At 44.3% G+C, this 20490-nt stretch overlaps 1 protein-coding gene across 1 annotated transcript; it reads left to right on the top strand.

Moving 5' to 3' along the window:
- Nucleotides 1-8420: 8420 nt before the first annotated feature.
- LOC124663373 (protein DMP6-like) lies at nucleotides 8421-9047 on the top strand. Its single transcript, XM_047201084.1, has one exon. The coding sequence runs from the start codon at nucleotides 8421-8423 to the stop codon at nucleotides 9045-9047; it is 627 nt and encodes a 208-aa protein (XP_047057040.1).
- Nucleotides 9048-20490: the final 11443 nt, after the last annotated feature.

The following is a 20490-nucleotide window of genomic DNA, read 5'->3' as shown; positions in this document are numbered from 1 at the left end:
GATGGAAACATGATGGAGCTGGTGGTAAGAAAAAGATTCCTTGCAAGGGAATCTGTTGTATATATGTCAGCGAAGAAGCATCCAGTGATATGTGTTGGGTAAACATGCTTAAAAGTCCAAGGAATTATTTTTCCCAAGATGATTGACCATGTCAAAATTGTGTTATACATGTGTCCTTGAGTACATCTAGAAGAGATGTACCACTTCAATATTCAAAGGTGAGATTACTTGCCGTAGAAACAGAGATGAGTTTGTTCAGTTTTAACTCTACGCATTCAATTTTGATGAAATAATTACGAGAACCTATTCCTAAAAACTAAATTATATTATTACATATGTTTAAGGTTATTTTCCGCACAGCAAAATTTCTCAACAATTTCTTTATTCGGTGAAATGCAACCAAGGCCGGAGGGACGTGTTCAATGCCCGGTGGCTATTTGAGAAAACAAAGGTACTAGACGCCCCTTTGCTTTGCTTTGTGTTTTTCCATATATTTCTGATGTTTTCCTTGATGTATCGACGGTTCTTTGATGCTTACTAGGTAAGGTATTGTCTTTAGTGCATCCATGAACCAAGAACACCATATTAAAGCTTGGAATATCTTAATTCACACCTTCTCTGAAGATGATTTTCTTTGATTTATCGTGTATTTTCTAGAACATATGATCCTCCACCAGTTATATACACGTTACTCTAATTTGCCGTAATCTGCATGCTTTCCTGATTCCTCAGTATCAGTAGATTGCATCTCTTCTTTTCCTATACATGCATCTCTTCTTTTCCTATATCAAATTGCTAGGATAATTTATGAACTTCAAATATAATAACTCAATAGTACAAGTTGATATATATGTTGCTTGCATTTCTCCTTTTTATGTGCTGATGGTAATCATTGGCTCCTGCTTGTGTGTTCAATTGTGGATCTTCTCTCTCTTTGGAGAGATTCTCCATGGATTCTTTGTGCTTGCCTGTTGGTTTCCCAAACTATTCTTAGTGTGAATGCATTGTTTCCTTCAATTAGATAAATTCATTTCGTGTTAGCCCAATGGCTGTTGATGGTTTTAAGAAATCCCAATAGCTATTGATGGTTTTGAGGTATACAAGTTGTACGGTAATTTATTATCTTCTCTTTATTGTCAAATTGCTTAGCCGATTACAATACTCTATTGTATCAAATGTGAGCTTCTTTGATTTGGTCACATTTAACTGTTGTTGATTATCTTTTCATTTGCAGCGGTGCTAAGTTTTGGTGGTGCAAGTACCTATTAAATCTACGTTTTCTCTATAGTGTCGTGGCCTCTAAAAACCATGCCATGAGCAGCTTATGTAGATGTTATTTTTGATGTTCCTTTCGTACTCCTGACAGTACCATCGAGTGTTAGTTACTATAATAATATTATTCTATTTTCCTTATTGTATATGAACGTTTGCTACTTTGTTCTTGATTTTGTGTGTATTTTCCTAATTTGATATTATAAACTTATTTTTGTTAAGTCAAAGAAACATATTACCATTTTCCAAATTATTTTATTATCCTTATATAAAATGTAAATTGTTGTGAATTTCACGGGATCGTGCGCCAAGGCGCACATCTAAATCTAGTCTATATTGCCATCTTAAGTTGTACTCCATCAGTTAGGACTTAGGAGTACCATCTTGCTGCATCTAATTCCATTTAGATACATCTTCCTCAACGGGTTGGACTATCTTTCTTTTCGACGGGAGGGTTGGACTATCTTTGTGTAGTAATATTTCACTAAATGTGTTTTGTGATCTATATTACTAGAAGATACCCCACGCGTTGAAGGGGGCACTTGTTAGAAGTAATTTGAATTCATACTGAGCATGGAGTATGTTGAGAATTATATTCAATACAAGAAAATGCAGATCCTTAGGTGATCGTCCTAAGCCAAGAAAGAATGTAAACCTTTTGGTGAACTCTATCAAAGATAAAATAGCATTGAATATTTCGTGTTGCCACATTTGACCAGAGAATAACTAAAGATAACAAAAACACGACGTCAAAAAAAGTTGAGGTCAGGCATCACGCATTATATAACAACTCATGTTCATATATTTACCAAATCACCGAAATGAATAACTAAAGTTGATTGTAAAGACGAGCATACCAATTCACCCACCGGAGATGATTCTTTACTCCTCGCATCCGATGGACTCAACACATGACCAATTTGAATGGAAATGTCATGTTGTTTATAATAGTACACAACCTCAATATGTGTTATTTTCTCCAAACTCTTCTAGATGCAAAATAGAAGACACCCACCACCTGATATATGTTTTCTTCTTCCATCTATTACATACATAACATGTCAGAATGGGTTGGACGTCCTAAGTATATATATGCTTATATATACCATAATTTATCCCCTTCAAAAATTGAATGTAGTAAACCAAACGACCGTGGAGCGATATTTGCAAAAGGAAATTCAAGCACGCCACTACTGAAGAGGCAGATATTCCCTATATTGCAAATAAAAAGGTATGATTAGCTACTGCTAAATATACAACTATTTGTGGAAACACTTAGGTGTCTCTCGAGTTTCGTTTGCAAAAAACAGTAGGCAATATGGATCGGATTAAAGTAGTCAAGTAATGTCATGGTCCACATGACTCATATAAGTTAGTTAAGTGATGTCATCCAACATGTCAGATTCTTCTAATGACACCCTAGAGCACTAAAAGAAAGATATTAAGGAAATGCCACAGAGAAAAATGCTACTTACCACAATGTAATTCGTGACTCAATATGTTCTCTGTTTTCTGGACACCACTTATAGTTGGCATAAGAGATAGCCAAAGCCAATTGTGCACAAATCACTACATAATCGCAAATATTGTTTGAAGATGAAATATTTGCAGGCCTCCAAGGATGGAACCTACGGAGAATATATATCTGTTTGGACTTCATGCAGTTAGCCTCGATAAGCCAAATACACATGTTCTTCTCCCTGTTTCGGCAACAAACAGAAGAGGAATTCGTGAGATATCAGAATAAAATAGGAGGTTGCCTACTGAATAAAATAGAAGATGATATATGAATGAAATTTCTCAACTTTTTTTTTCGATACGGGGTGAACCCCTGCCTCTGCATCAATCGATGCATACGGCGCTTTATTATTATTATTGGAAAAAAGAGTAGCACACTTATTACATATCACGGGTCACTCAAAGTTTCTACGAAAACCAGCCATCTAAAAAAGACAAAAAAGACAAGCCGCCACAAGATTTTCATGTGAGTCGCAAATCAGTACGCCAGCCGCACTGGCTGTAGAAATCCCGTGCTACCATCGCCAACCGGTTGCACCCAATATCCATGTCTCGGCGCACATCCTCCTGCTGGATATAGGACCACATATGGATCCAGTGAGTAACCAAAGGAATAACCTGCAAGAAGGATGGAAAACTCTTTTTGTTAAAGATAAACTCATTACGAATGTTCCAGATGGCCCAAAATAAAGCGCACACACCCACTCTAATGTGTTCTTTATCTTTCTTCTGTACCCCATTTAACCAATTGCCAAAAAGATTAGTCACATTGGACGGGGCAGGAATATTGAAAGTCATATAGATAATGCGCCAGAGTATTTTAGCAAAAGGGCAAGCAAAGAACAAATGTTGAATTGTCTCATCTTGATCACAGAAGCAACATTTGGAGCATCCCTGCCAATTACGTTTTTTTAGATTATCTTTTGTAAGAATGACCCTCTTATGAACGAACCACATAAAAATTCTGATTTTAAGTGGAACCTTGATCTTCCAAATATGTTTTTTTGGCATCGCCTACATTACCATCAAGCAAATCAAGATACATAGATTTGACCGTAAATAAACCAGACTGAGTGAGACTCCAATGGAATGTGTCATCATTCTCTGAAAGTTGAACTTCCATTAAGCGACCAACAAGGTGTGCCCATCGATCCCATCTATTATCCGAGAGCGCCCGCCTAAAACCTATATTTAAGGGTAGCTCATTCATAACATGGGCAACTGAAACATTGGTATGAAATTTCTCAACTAAAGCATGTAAAGTAATGTTTAAGGATTGGAAATTTGAGGATCGTGAAGCAGTGGTAAATGAAAGAGCACAATAAGCGCGGAAATAGAAACAACACAGGTTCACCTGGAGAGTCACTAATTCAAGCAACATGCAGCGAGCCCCTTATTGGAACAAGTAGACTGGATTTTCTCCTCGACACTCTGGACATCTACCTTTCCAAATACCGAGATAAACCACTCTCCCGCAACACTTCAGATCACGTACCCCTCTTGATTTCAGTAGGAACGGACATCCCTAAGGCTAAAATCTTCCGCTTTGAAAACTTCTGGTTGGACTGTCAAGACTTCATGAGTGTTGTGGAAAATGCTTGGGCAATCCCTTGTAGGGCTAGAGACTATGCGGGTATAATTTCTTCGAAACTCAAGAATACAAGAAAAGCGCTTAAAAATTGGAGCAAAAACACTTCCCGTCTCTCCATGTTGATGGACAGATGCAACTTGGTGCTGACTCTCCTCGATGGTTTGGAAGAGCAAAGACCTCTCTCGCTACCAGAGTTCAATTTCCGTAATATAATCAAAAAGCGCATTGCTAATCTTTTACATTGTAACGCATCTACTGGAATAGATGGGTAAAACTGGGAGGGGAGATTACTAAATTCTTTCATCGTCTGCTGCCACTAAGTCTATAGAAGGAATAAAATCCCATCTCTTACTTCAAATGACGGCGTCTCATATAATGATCATGAATCCAAAGCAGCTATAATCTGGAACACTTTCTCCAAGCGGTTAGGCCACACAGATAAACCAACCATGCACTTTCCTCTTGGAGACCTCATTGCTAGGATTGATGGGCTGGAATCACTTTCTCTTCCCTTCACGTCTGAGGAGATTGATAATATCATCAAATCGCTTCCGACTGATCGATCCCCTAGTCCGGATGGTTTCAATGGCCTCTTTCGTAAGAGGTGTTGGCATATTATTAAGGATGATTTTCATGCACTCTGTCATGCTTTCTACAATGGCACTGTGAACCTCCAAAGCATCAATAACTCTCTTATTACTCTTATACCAAAGGTTCTCAACCCTGAAAATCTTGGAGACTATAGACCTATCTCGCTTCTCAACTCCTGCCTTAAGCTTCTCACTAAACTTCTTGTTGATCGCCTTCAAAAGGTGATCCTCAAGATCGTTCATCAAAAGCAGGACTATTCAGGATTGCCTCGCTTGGAGCTTTGAATTTCTCCATCAATGCCATCAGTCTAAAAGAGAAATCATTGTCCTCAAACTTGATTTTACTAAAGCTTTCGACATGATCGAACATGACGCGATCATATCCATGTTGAAACAGTATGGCTTGGACGATAGGTTCATCGGATGGATTAATTGTATTCTCTCTTCTGGCACTTCTGAGGTCCTTCTCAATGGCGTTCCAGGGAAAACTTTCCATTGCAGACGAAGGCTAAGACAAGGCGACCCTCTTTCTCCTCTTCTATATGTATCTACAGCTGATCTTCTTCAAACTGTCATCAACAAAGCTTGCCAAATAAATCTCCTTCAACACCCATCCCATCGGTGAACGGAGAGTTCCCAATAATACAATATGCGGATGACACTTTACTAATTATGCAGGCCTGCTCTCGGCAACTTCTATGTCTTAAAAGCATCCTGGAAACCTTTGCCCAATCTACGGTTTTAAGGGTTAACTTTGCCAAATCTTGCTTACTCCTTATTAATGTTTCTAATGAGAAAGCTACCCTCTTGGCTGGCCTCTTTGGATGCAAGCTAGAAACTTTCCCCTTCATGTATCTCGGTCTCCCGCTTGGCCTAAGCAGACCTCGCATTCGTGACCTCGGCCCGCTATATTCGAGGATTAATCATCGCCTTGCTACCACTGCCTCCTTCCTTTCTTTGATGGTAGAATAATGGTGACTAAGGACATCCTCAGCTCTCTACCCAATTTCTACCTCTCCACTCTCAAAATTGCAGATGGAGCCATTGAAATTGTGGATAAAAGTAGAAGAACTGGAATATGGGGTAAAATGGATAACTCCAACAGACCCAAATCTTTGGCAGCATGGGACCTAGTATGTAGACTAAAATCGAAAGGTGGTCACGGGTATCGGTAACCTTGCATCCCACAATGAGGCTCTTCTTATCAAATTTTTACACAAAATTTTCAATAAGGAGAACATTCCCTGGGTCCATCTAATTTGGAAGAGCTATAATAATTCCACTCCACAAGCCTCTAACATTTCAAGCTCTTTTTGGTGGAGCGACATTGTCAAGCTTTGTTCAAAGTTCAAGAGGGTTGCCTCATGCGTGATCGGTACTGGTGACACTGCACTCTTTTGGTCCGACAGTTGGGCTTCGGATGTCCTCATGACAAGGTTCCCTAGGCTACACTCCTTCGCTATTAATAAGCTAGCCTCTGTGAAGAATATTCTTGAATTGGACGACCCTATTGATGCTTTCCATCTCCCGTTGTCCGCCCAAGCTTTCCAGGAGTTTCATGAGTTCAATCACCTTATAGACCAGACCAGATCCACTCGGAACGCTGATGGAAAAGACCTATGGTTTTATAGTTGGGGCACTCATTTCTCCGCCAACAAGGTTTATAAGCTAACCTTCGAACACATTCAAGCCCCAACCTTCTCTTCATGGATCTGGAAATCAAAGTGCACCCCCAAGATTAAATCTTTCTTCTGGCTTCTCGCTAACAACCGCCTAAACACCAAGGATATGCTTATAAGGAAAAGTTTTTCACTCAATGACAACGGAATATGCCGTCTCTGCGACGATGTGTTGTTAGAAACCAGGGATCATCTCTTCTGGAATTGTAACTTCAGTAAATGTTGTTGGCAATCCATTGGCATCACTCTTGAAGACAACTTGGAACTCTTTGAGATGATTGCTACTGCACGAGGAATATTTAGGAAGCCTTTCTTCTTTGAAGTGTTTGCCACTGCCTGGAATCTATGGAAGCAACGGAACGCTTTTATTTTTGACAATGTAACACCTTCTATTAGAGCTTGGTTCTTTTCTTTTAAGAGTGACATCTTCCTTCTCTCTTACAGAATGAAGGACGACCAAAAAACCCCTCTCTTAGCTTGGCTAGATGCTTTGTAGTTCTCTTTGGGTTATGCCCATGGCTAGGACCTTTTGTACATTCCCTCCTTTCTTCTCCTCTTGTACATATTTTATCTCTTTTAATAAAATTTTACTGTCGGGGCCTCCCCTACAGTTTTTTAGCTCAAAAAAAGTCACTAATTCAAACACATGTTACACATACAGACCTGAAGTTCCATTCTCCTCTCCTCACGAACAGTTCTTTGAGAGTTACTAGAAGAGGGAGAGAAAGAGGAAGATGAAGGGTTGGTAGCCTGATTCTGATCGTGCTCACTATAGGAGACACTAGCGAGGTGCTTGATTTTCACCAAGGAAGATGGTAAGGACCAGAGAGATCCAATGTCTTTGTCGAGGCTGGAGATGAGTGGGGTATAGATGTGCAGCCGGTGGGTATGGAGCTTAGAAGACATGTGGCAAGGGGAAAGGGGGAGAAGACTCTGCATTTCAACATTGGCATTTTTAGGGCTCTTAACTAAGTGGAACTTGGTGACATGTCTTAACATGTGATGACAGAGACCAGAAAAAGGGACGTCAGGTGACTACAGTCAGACGGCTACCATGGTCACGCAAGGCTGCAGTCCCGATAAAATTGTCCGAATCGGCCAGATAAAATTGTCAGAATTGGTCATTTCCACTGGAAACCTTTTTGGGGCACCACCTGGACAGCGTAGGGAATCGATTCCCAAAGCCTCAAAAGTGGTTTGGGCACCGAAATTCTGCAACGCTGTGGAGGGCCTGCTCCCTGCGTTTGCGGTTCCTCTCTTTGCGCCCGTTAGTGCCGCACATGGCACAACAGAGCATATACGCAGCAAGGTTAATTGGAGAGAACAGTCTCCTGCCCTTCATGTCATCGTGTTGAAAGTTGACAGTGCCCAATTCCAGTGTAGGGAAATGTAAGCCTCGGAGAAAAATTAGCGAGGACAGCAAGCACTTGCGTAACCACCACCAAAACATAACTTTAAAAAATTTACACCCAGAATAACTACAGTTCCTTATGTTACCCAAACGTACGTTTATAACAGCTGCAACGCAACAGAGAAACTGCAGCGCCCCAATTTCCGTGTGTCTCTCGATCTCTCACCAGAAAAAGCAACCAAAAACTCATAGCTACAGCAAACCAAACTGGGCAGCAAAAGAAACCAGCCACCGGCTTCATTCCCTTGAAATCTCTTCCATTCATCAGTTGAAGGCTACAATCCCCATCTTCTCTTCCCTAGGTTCAAGATCCTCCAAGACCAGTTACAGCGGAGAAAACATAGAGGGCACCAACAACAATGGCTGCTCCACAGCCAGACATGGAAATGCAGCAGGATCAGAGGCATCCTCTGTTGTCTAACAGAACTGATGGCACCAACGACTTGAACCCCATGCAGAAAGCAATAGGACAAACATACAAGAGCACCTGCCACCTCGCCAAACTCCTCCCATCAGGCACTGTCCTTGCCTTCCAACTCCTCGCTCCAACACTGGCAAAACAAGGCCACTGGGGTGACATGAATCGGATGATGACAAGAGGGCTCGTGATACTATGTACACTGTCATGCTTTGTTCTTAGCTTCACAGATAGCTTCAGGGATGAGAAAGGAAAGGTAAGATACGGGTTTGCCACGTTCAAGGGATTGTGGGTCATTGATGGTGGAGATACTCTTGATCCACATGCTGCAGTTGAGTACAAGATAAAATTTCTAGACTTTGTCCATGCAACTGTCTCCGTGATGATTTTTGTTGCAATAGCTCTGTTTGACCAAAATGTGGCTTCTTGCTTCTATCCAATACCATCGGAGGATACAAAGCAAGTACTCACAACATTACCAGTTGCTATTGGAGTTACTGGAAGCATGCTATTTGTCAGCTTCCCAACCACCCGCCATGGCATTGGCTTTCCGGTGTCTACACAATAGTTTGGGTCTTCAAAATATTAGTTCGCCCTAGTTCCTGCCGATAAAACAGACAGTTGAAGCCCCTTAAGCGGGATAGACGAAACAGAAGTATACGACACCTATTTTTGTGCGATGATGTAAGGTACTAATGATGATCTTAAACAAGCCCAAGCTTATTTTATGTATGCAGAATATGTCTCACACATATTATGTTTGCCCCACGTTTTATTTAAGTGTCTACTCTACACAACAAAAGATGCCAGTCACTTTTAAAAATTAACCATGAACTTATTTCATATACCAACAGAACCTGACAACCTTCACTTCGAAATATTAACAATGAACTAAACTCATCAAACAAGTTCCATATCATCTTTGCTACGGAACAATTTGAGTTCCAGCATCTCCCGAGCTCCACATACAAATCGTAAGTAGCCAATGCATGGTTGAAATTGTTGCAGGTTGCACTACATGTAAAAGGCTTGCACATGTAAATAATATAAGATGCACAGTTGCAGGTTCATGACATGTAGGACAATACATTGGAAACATCTTTTGGCATATTAAAATCTTCGATTGGCTATTGAGGATCAACTGAACGTAAAACATGTTTAGGCAGATAAAGTGACTTGATAACTTGCTTTTGTCTTGAATCTTGACAAATATAGGTAGTCATACTTTGTTTTGCTCTTTTGCGTGAAGTTAAGATGCCCAGAAAGGACGACGATCTGGTTTCCCTTTTGCAAACGCATATCATACAGTACATTCTTGAATTCATATCATATATTAGTAGCTTTTATATCATCGTACAGTAACTCCGAACATTTAGGCTAGTGATGGGAGATAATAAATTTCAACTTAGGTAGAAGTTGAAGGAGTGTACTCCTAGACATCAAAGATAAGAGACACAGACAACAAACATCGCATCATACCTGAACACTGCCAGCTTGCTTGTAGCTTCAAATGTGTACAAATAATGAACTTCAGTACATCACATAATCCCGGAAATGGAAACACCGATGTGACGATACTATCTCCCTTGTGTAAACACCATGATGGAAAGAGAAATATGTTACTACCTCAAGGGACAATTTAGCTTGCCGAAGCTCAGGCACATCATGTACTAGCACAGTGTAGCAGCACATTTATTCCAAATCAGGTGACTGCTAACTGCTTCCACATTTTCTCAGCTTCTTGTCTCACCTTCTTCTTACTCCAATACCCACTGATAATAACATCCCATGTTTCTCTCTCAGGGATGCACCTCTCTGACAGCATGTCTAGCACGACATGAGCTGCTTTCTCCAAATTGTTGTTTTTGGAGAAGAACTCGACCAGGAGATGAAAAGTGCCTGGCTCAGTAGAAATGCCATGTGTCCTCATGCTCTGGTAAACCCGGAAAGCCCTCTCAGCTTCACCCTTAGCACATAATGCTGTCACCACTGCATCGTTTATCCTGACATGCAAGCTCCAGGTCACCCGGTTGGGTTGAACGCCAGCAAGAACCATCTCATCCAGGTAATTTGCAGCCTCGGCAGGCCTTCCTCCATCACACAGCCCAACAATTAGCTTCCCGAACAATCCAGCATCAGGCTTCCTCCCCTGGAGACGCATCCGGTCCAAAATCTCCGTAGCTTCCCTCAGCCAGCCTTCCTTGCAGAGACCGTTAATCACAGAGCTATAAGTGATTGTATTTGGCAGCTTCTTCTCCTTGACCATCCTATCCAGCAGCTCCAATGCCGATGCTGCACGCCCACCCTTGCACAACCCGTCAATCAGAGAACTGTAGGTGACAACATTTGGTGCAATACCTTTCTTCGCCATTTCATCAAACATCTGCAGTGCATCCTCCAAGCAACCCTCCCGGGCGAGCCAATTGATAACAGTCGTGTAAGTAACCACCGTAGGCGCAATGTCGTTTGCTACCATCTCGGAGAACAGCTGGAGGGCCTCGGCCCGGCGGCTGCGGCGGCAGAGCCCATCGATGAGGGTGTTGTAAGAGCAGGCGTCGGGTTTGGGGATGTTGCGGAAAAGGCGGACGGCGTCGTCGATGGGAGCGGCGGCGTCGGAGCAGTGGGCCTTGAGGAGGACGTTGTAGGTGGCGGTGGTGGGGGCGAAACCGGCGGCGCGCATGTCGGCGAGGAGGGATTGGGCGAGGGGGAGCTGGGAGTGGGCGACGAGGGTGGCGAGGACGGCGGTGTAGGAGCGGGCGGAGTGGGGGAGGGAGAGGGCGGAGGGGCGGAGCGGAAGAGCTGGAGGGCGGTGGGTGCGTGCGAAAGCGCGGAGGAGGGTGAGGAAGGGGCGCTCGAGGTCGGCGGCAGAAGGGAAGAGCGCGCGCGAGCGGGGAGGAGGGAGGTGGCGAGGGGAGGAGGCCGGCGGAGGCGAGGCGGGAGGTGAGGAGGGAGACGGTGTCCGGGGACGGGAGGATTGGGGCGGGCGGCGCGGAAGAGGAAGTGGAGACGGTGGCGGCGTCGGAGGAGGGTGAGGAAGGGGGCTCGAGCTCTGAACCACCACCATGGTGGCATTGACAAGGAAGAAGCCTGCCTCAAAGGCCCCATACTGAGAATTATACCCACCATCATGTTGGGCAAGAAACATAGGCGATACCATTCAAAGTGATGTTGAAGTGATGCAGCTGCAGACAATCCATTCAAAGGCCAGCAGAAAAAACCAAATGACCTTGCCCAAACCTGAAGGAAATATTTGCAGCCAATTTTTTTTTTTGAGTGTGACGGGGGAAAATCCCCACCGTTTGTATATTCCTCGAATGACTTGGAGTCAGTCCAATACAAGATGTATCTCAGAAACAGGGAGGGGGTAGGGGAAGAGATTACAACAAGCGGCTCTGGGCCGGCAAACAATAAAAACAGAATTAAACATTACACTTCAGAAGGAGGAGGGATCGAAAGTCATCTAGCCGCTGGCGTTCTATTCCTTCGAGACGCCATCGCCAGGTGCCTAGGTCTTCGCAGACCCGCCGCAGAATAGTGGTGGTGGAGCACGGGCGCGAGTTGAAGACAAGGTCGTTGCGGGCTTTCCAAATAGCCCACAGTATCGTCGCGCAGCCAAAGCGCCAGGAGGTAGAACCAACGCCAGGTGGTGGCAGCAAGCTCCAGACGGAGAAACGCTCGCCGGGAATGTGGACTCCAAGCCGCGCCCAAACCGAGCCGGCGAGAGAGCAGTCGAAGAAGAGGTGTCTGCCGGTCTCTGTCTCGCCGCAAGCCGCACACGAATCCGTAGGTGCACAGCTTTTGGCAAAGAGGTTAGCTCGGGTGCTAAGCCGGTCGATGTCGCAGAGGTAGGCGAAGATCTTCACTTTTGTGGGTAGCCGGGTCGCCCAAACGATAGAAGCAGATGTATCCACAGGGCCAGCCAGGGAGAGCCAACGGTACGCCTCATGAGAGGAGAACGGTGGAGCTGAGGGCGAGTCGATGTGGCGCCGATCCGCCCCATCCACGAGAGCGAGCCCATCAAGGATGATGCGGACATCCATGAGCTCAGCGGAAGCTGCGCCAGAGAGACGAGGCTGAAGGGCGAGGCCGTCGGTGGAGACCCCCGCCACCGTAGCGTGCGGCCTGGTGCAGTGGGAGAACAGGGCGGGGAACCTGTCCGCCAGGCAGCCCCCGTGGAGCCACCTGTCGAGCCAGAAGGCAGTAGAAGTACCGCTGACAACGACGCACCTCGTCATTGCCCTGTAGAGAGGAAGGCATTCCAACACAATTTTGTCGAGGAAGGATGGCGAAGAAGACACGTCTCCCAGGTCCCGCCCATCCCGGCGGTACCAGGCGATCCAAGGCAGTCGCTCAGGTTGATGGAGTTTGTGGACGAAGTTGAGCAGGAGGCACCTCCTGTGTAGAAAACAAAACTTTTTCCCAAGCGATTAGACATCTAGCACCCGAGCAAGTATCCTTGCCGGTCCATAAGAAAGCACGGCGCCTTTTATCGATGCTCTCAATCACACCACGGGGCAGCAGGTAAGAGCACATATAGTAAGTGGCGAGGTTATTAAGCACGGCGTTGCATAACACAAGGCGGCCACCCGACGAGAGAAGCGCAGCCTTCCAACCGGAGAGACGGTGGTCGAAAGAGAGAAGAAGCGGGGCATAGGCGGAGGAGGGTAGTTTGGTGGGAGAAAGCGGCAGCCCAAGATAGGGCTGGGGGAAGGATGAGACGGGGCATCCGAAGACCGCTGCCATGCTGATGGCCGCCGGGCCAGGGACATTCATGGGTACGAAACACGATTTATGGAAGTTAATAGTGAGACCCGTGGCCGCGGCGAAAGCATCGAGGACCGACTTCAGGTGGCTGGCCGCATCGAGGGAGGCGTGACAGAGAATGAGTGTATCGTCAGCGTACTGAAGGACGGGGCATGGGAGGTCGGGGGAGAGCGGGTGGCAGAGGAGTCCACCCCTCCAAGCCTCACGGATGAGGCGTTGGAGGACGTCTACCACAATGATAAAAAGATAGGGGGAGAGAGGATCACCCTGGCGGAGGTCATTACGACAACGGATCCAGTCGCCGGGCACCCCGTTGAGGAGGATAGCCGTGTGACCAGTAGAGAGGATGTCGGAGAGCCAGCGGCACCAGCGATCGTCAAACCCGCGAGCCCGAAGGATCAAGATCAAGCTATCCCAGTTAACAGAGTCGAAGGATTTTTTGAAGTCGATTTTAAACATAATGGTAGGGGCTTTCCTGGAGTGACAAGTACGAACCAGGTCTGCAGCGTAGACAATGTTCTCGGAGATACGCCGACCAAAAAGGAACCCCGTTTGGTCGTCGTCCACGAGGGAGTGGATATTTTTTGGAGCCGGGTGGTAAGGACTTTGGTGATGGCCTTCATAATACAGTTTTGCAGCGAGATGGGACGGAACTGAGAGGGGTGAGTCGCGGAGTCAGACTTGGGAAGGAGGACCAGGAAAGCCCTGTTAATCCTGGTAAGATCAATAGTGCCCTCGTAGAAGGACCTAAACACAGCCAAGACATCCGAGGAGACCAAGTCCCAAAAGCTAGTGAAGAAGGCGGGGCCAAAGCCATCGGGCCCGGGGCTGGAGTTTTTGTTCATGGAGAAGAAGGCGTCCTTGACTTCCGGAGGCGAGAAGGCCTCGCTCAAAGACGCGGGGAGGGTGGTATCAGCAAGGTAGAGCAAGCCGAGGTTAAAGCTCCAGGAGCAGGGACAAACCGTACCAAGGAGCCCCGTGTAAAAAGACTTGAGTGCTAAGGCTTTTGGGCCGTGCTCCGTGTAGGAAGCACCCTCCCACTCCAAGAGGGGGATGGAGTTCCTTCGGAGGCGACAAGAGGCAGAGGCATGGAAAAACTTGGTGTTTTCGTCACCTTCAAGCGCATATTTTATTTTGGCTCTAGTCTTCCAGAAGATAGCCCGTTCCTTGATGGAGAGGTGAAGGGCGTCAGAAGTGAGCGAACGGAGGCGGTTTTCCAAAGCAGAGAGGGGACGCTCCTCCTCAATGAGGTCGAGGACAGTGATAAGGATACGACAGTTTTTCTCCCGTTGAACGGGGTGGATTGTACGCTTGTTCCAGTTATTACAGGCGGAGCGGCAAAGGCGAAGGCGAGCAACTAAGCGAGCAGAGGGGTCAGACCGATAGGTCGAGACCCAAGAGGAACGGATGGCCCCTCGAAAAGAGGGGTGGAGATTCCAGGCAGGCTCATATCTAAAGATGTTCCTCTTAGGGATAGTAGTGGAGATCCGAGCGAGAAGAGGGACATGGTCCGAGGTATCTCTCGCGAAGGAGGAGAGGGAGGAGGAGGGGAAACGGTCGTTCCAGGCGTTGTTGACAAAGGCCCGATCAAGACGGACCAGGATAGGGAACGCGCGACCATTGGACCAGGTATAGCTCCGGTCCCTCAAGGGGAGCTCAATAAGGCCAAGCTCATTAATGGCGTCATTAAACAAGGCAGCCTCGGTGAGGGAAAAGTTATCATTATTCCGGTCAGATGGATCGCGGGTGAGGTTGAAGTCGCCCGCAATGAGCCAAGGGGTTGAGTCGTTCGGCTCATGCGAGGCGAGATCAACAAGGAAGGCCTCCTTATCAGCACGGTTGCAAGGGGCATAAATGTTGGTGAAACGAAAAGCCGAGTGGTCAGAAAGGCTCAAGAGGTCGAGCGAGAGGATGTGTTGGTTTTGAGAGGAGCTAGAGCAGGAGAACAAACGTTGGTCCCAGGCAGTGACCAGCCCCCCGGCGGTGCTGATGCGCGTAGATGTACACGTCCGTTGGGAACCCCAAGAGGAAGGTATGATGCGCACAGTGGCAAGTTTTCCCTCAGAAAGAAACCAAGGTTGATCGAACCAGGAGGAGCCAAGAAGCACGTTGAAGGTTGATGGTGGCGAAATGTGATGCGGCGCAACAACAGGGATTCCGGCGCCAACGTGGAATCTGCACAACAAAACCAAAGTACTTTGCCCCAACGAAACAAGTGAGGTTGTCAATCTCACCGGCTTGTCTGTAACAAAGGATTAAACGTATCGAGTGGAAGATGTTTGCAAAGGAAACAGATAAACACAATTGCAGTGAGTAACAGCGCAGTAGTAACGCTAATAAAACGAGTAAACAAGCAGACGATAGCGTATTTAGGAACAAGGCCTAGGGATTAGACTTTCACTAGTGGACACTCTCAACATTGATCACATAACAGAATAGATAGATGCATACTCTACACTTTTGTTGGATGATGAACACATTGCGTAGGATTACACGAACCCTCAATGCCGGAGTTAACAAGCTCCACAATAATGCTCATATTCTAGTAACCTTTAGTGTAAGATAGATCAAAAGACTAAACCAAGTACTAGCATAGCATGGACACTGTCACCTTCATGCATATGTAGGAGGAATAGATCACATCAATATTATCATAGCAATAGTTAACTTCGAAATCTACAAGAGATCATGATCATAGCATAAACCAAGTACTAACACGGTGCACACACTGTCACCTTTACACACGTGCAGGAGGAATAGAACTACTTTAATAACTTTGCTAGAGTAGCACATAGATAGTAGTGATACAAAACTCATATGAATCTCAATCATGTAAAGCAGCTCATGAGATCATTGTAGTGAGGTACATAGGAGAGAGATTAACCACATAGCTACCGGTACAGCCCCGAGCCTCGATGGAGAACTACTCCCTCTTCATGGGAGCAGCAGCGGTGATGAAGATGGCGGTGGAGATGGCAGCGGTGTCGATGGAGAAGCCTTCGGGGGCACTTCCCCGCTCCGGCGGGTGCCGGAACGAGACTCCTGTCCCCCAGATCTTGGCTTCGCGATGGCGGCGGCTCTGGAACTTTTCTCGTATCGTGGCTTCTTCCGTAAGGGTTTTTAGGTCAGGGACCTTTATATAGGCGAAGAGGCGGCGTCAGAAGGTCGAAGGGGCGACCACACCATAGGGTGGCGCGGGCCCAGCCCTGGCCGCGCCACCCTATCATCTGGGGCCCACAGGGCCCCTCTGGCGGCTCTCGGGTGTTCCGGATGCTTCCGGGCAAAATAGGAACACTGGGCGTTGATTTCGTCCAATTCCGAGAATATTTCGTTACTAGGATTTCGAAACCAAAAACAGCGAGAAAACAGGAACTGGCACTTCGGCATCTTGTTAATAGGTTAGTTCCAGAAAATGCACGAATATGACATAAAGTGTGCATAAAACATGTAGGTATCATCAATAAAGTAGCATGGAACATAAGAAATTATCGATACGTTGGAGACGTATCAGCATCCCCAAGCTTAGTTTCGCTCGTCCCGAGCAGGTAAAACGATAACAAAGATAATTTCTGAAGTGACATGGCATCATAACCTTGATCATACTATTTGTAACCATATGTAATGAATGCAGCGATCAAAACAATGGTAATGACATGAGTAAACAAGTGAATCATAAAGCAAAGACTTTTCATGAATAGTACTTCAAGACAAGCATCAATAAGTCTTGCATAAGAGTTAACTCATAAAGCAATAAATCAAAGTAAAGGTATTGAAGCAACACAAAGGAAGATTAAGTTTCAGCGGTTGCTTTTAACTTATAACATGTATATCTCATGGATATTGTCAACATAGAGTAATATAACAAGTGCAATATGCAAGTATGTAGGAATCAATGCACAGTTCACACAAGTGTTTGCTTCTTAAGGTGGAAGGAGATAGGTAAACTGACTCAACAATAAAAGTAAAAGAATGGTCCTTCAAAGAGGAAAGCATCGATTGCTATATTTGTGCTAGAGCTTTTACTTTGAAAACATATAGAGAGCATAAAAATAAAGTTTTGAGAGGTGTTTGTTGTTGTCAACGAATGGTAGCGGGTACTCTAACCCCCTTGCCAGACAAACCTTCAAAGAGCGGCTCCCATTTTATTTTATTTTTGGGTGGCACTCCTTCCAACCTTTCTTTCACAAACCATGGCTAACCGAATCATCGGGTGCCTGCCAACAATCTCATACCATGAAGGAGTGCCTTTTTATTTTAGTTTTATTATGATGACACTCCTCCCCACCTTTGCTTTCTCAAGCCATGGCTAACCGAATCCTTCGGGTGCCGTCCAACAATCACATACCATGGAGGAGTGTCTATTTTTGTTAAAATTTGGGACTGGGAATCCCATTGCCAGCTCTTTTTGCAAAATTATTGGATAAGCGGATGAAGCCACTAGTCCATTGGTGAAAGTTGCCCAACAAGATTGAAAGATAAACACCACATACTTCCTCATGAGCTATAAAACATTGACACAAATAAGAGGTAATAACTTTTGAATTGTTTAAAGGTAGCACTCAAGCAATTTACTTTGGAATGGCAGGAAATACCACGTAGTAGGTAGGTATGGTGGACGCAAATGGCATAGTGGTTGGCTCAAGGATTTTGGATGCATGAGAAGTATTCCCTCTCGATACAAGGTTTAGGCTAGCAAGGTTATTTGAAACAAACACAAGGATGAACCGGTGCAGCAAGACTCACATATAAACATATTGTAAGCATTATAAGACTTTACATCGTCTTCCTTGTTGTTCAAAACTCAATACTAGAAATTATCTAGACCTTAGAGAGACCAAATATGCAAATCAAATTTTAGCAAGCTCTATGTATTTCTTCACTAATAGGTGCAAAGTATATGATGCAAGAGCTTAAACATGAGCACAACAATTGCCAAGTATCACATTACCCAAGACATTATAGCAATTACTACATGTAGCATTTTCCAATTCCAACCATATAACAATATAACGAAGAGGAAACTTCGCCATGAATATTATGAGCTAAGAACACATGTGTTCATATGAACCAGCGGAGCGTGTCTCTCTCCCACACAAGGATGAACTTATTAAGAGAACTAAGATAACAAAATAAAAACAAAAAAAAAGCACACACAGACGCTCCAAGTAAAGTACATAAGATGTGACCGAATAAAAATATAGTTTCAAGAGAAGGAACCTGATACTTTGTCGATGAAGAAGGGGATGCCTTGGGCATCCCCAAGCTTAGACGCTTGAGTCTTCTTAAAATATGCAGGGATGAACCACGGGGGCATCCCCAAGCTTAGAGCTTTCACTCCTCTTGATCATAGTATATCATACTCCTCTCTTGACCCTTGAAAACTTCCTTCACACCAAACTTCAAGCAAACTCATTAGAGGGTTAGTGCATAATCAAAAATTCACATGTTCAGAGGTGACACAATCATTCTTAACACTTCTGGACATTGCACAAAACTTCTGAAAGTTAATGGAACAAAGAAACTCATTCAACTTAACAAAAACGGCAATGCGAAATAAAAGGCAGAATCTGTCAAAAACAGAACAGCCCGTAAAGACGAATTTTAAGATGGCACCAGACTTGCTCAAATGGAAAAACTCAAAACTAATGAAAGTTGCGTACATATCTGGGGATCACGCTCGTAAATTGGCAGATTTTTTCGAATTTTCTACAGAGAACTGTGCCCAGATTCGTGACAGACAGCAATGCTGTTTCTGCGCAGCGATCCCAAATATAACATCAACTTTGACATAGAAACTTTACTTGGCACAAAAACATGATAAGGAGAGGTTGCTACAGTAGTAAACAACTTCCAAGACACAAATATAAAACAAAGTACTGTAGTAAAAAACACATGGGTTATCTCCCAAGAAGTTCTTTCTTTATAGCCATTAAGATGGGCTCAGCAGTTTTAATGATGCACTCGCAAGAAATAAGAGTTGAAGCAAAAGAGAGCATCAAGAGGCAAATTCAAAACACATTTAAGTCTAACATGCTTCCTATGAAAAGGAATCTTGTAAATAAACAAGTTCAAGAAGCATAATGCAACAAGTATAGAAAGATAAAACAAGTGTAGCTTCAAAAATTTCAGCACATAGAGAGGTGTTTTAGTAACATGAAAATTTCTACAACCATATTTTCCTCTCTCATAATAACTTTCAGAGGCATCATGAACAAACTCAACAATATAATTATCACATAAAGCATTCTTATTCTCATGCATAAAATAATTACTACTCCCAACATAAGCATAGTCATTCTTATTAGTTGTAGTGGGAGCAAATTCAACAAAGTAGCTATCAAATATAGGAGGTATATTGTAATCATAATCAAATTTATCCTCCATAACAGGTGGTAACAAAAGACTACTATCATTATAATCATCATAAATGGGAGGCAAAGTATCATCAAAGTAAATTTTCTCCTCAATGCTTGGGGGACTAAAAATATCATGCTCATCAAAGCCAGACTTCCCCAAGCTTAGAATTTTCCATAGCATTAGCAACAATGGTGTTCAAAGCATTCATAGTAATAACATTCTCATTAGCATGCATATAAAGTTCCATGGGTTTCTTAATTCTTTCTTCAAACACATCATGTCCTAATTCAAGATAAAGTTCATAAAGATCTCTCATATTTTTGTTGTTTTCCATTATGCCTAACTAGTGAAAATAAAAACAAGTACAGGACTAGACATGATAACAAAATAAATTGAATGCAAGTAACTAATTTTTTTTGTGTTTTTGATATAGAGAGCAAGACAGTAAATAAAGTAAAACTAGCAACTAATTTTTTTGTGTTTTGTTTAGGTGCAGCAAACAAAGTAGTAAATAAAATAAAGCAAGACAAAAACAAAGTAAAGAGATTGAGAAGTGGAGACTCCCCTTGCAGCGTGTATTGATCTCCCCGGCAACGGTGCCAGAAAACAGGCTTGATGCGCGTAGATGTACACGTCCGTTGGGAACCCCAAGAGGAAGGTATGATGCGCACGGTGGCAAGTTTTCCCTCAGAAAGAAACCAAGGTTGATCGAACCAGGAGGAGCCAAGAAGCACGTTGAAGGTTGATGGTGGCGAAATGTGATGCGGCGCAACAACAGGGATTCCGGCGCCAACGTGGAATCTGCACAACAAAACCAAAGTACTTTGCCCCAACGAAACAGTGAGGTTGTCAATCTCACCGGCTTGCTGTAACAAAGGATTAAACGTATC

This window comes from Lolium rigidum, chromosome 6 (genome assembly GCF_022539505.1).
Source record: "Lolium rigidum isolate FL_2022 chromosome 6, APGP_CSIRO_Lrig_0.1, whole genome shotgun sequence".
Lineage (NCBI taxonomy): Eukaryota > Viridiplantae > Streptophyta > Magnoliopsida > Poales > Poaceae > Lolium > Lolium rigidum.
The sequence above is the reverse complement of the archived record's forward strand: the minus strand, read 5'-3'. Positions and strand labels throughout refer to the sequence as shown.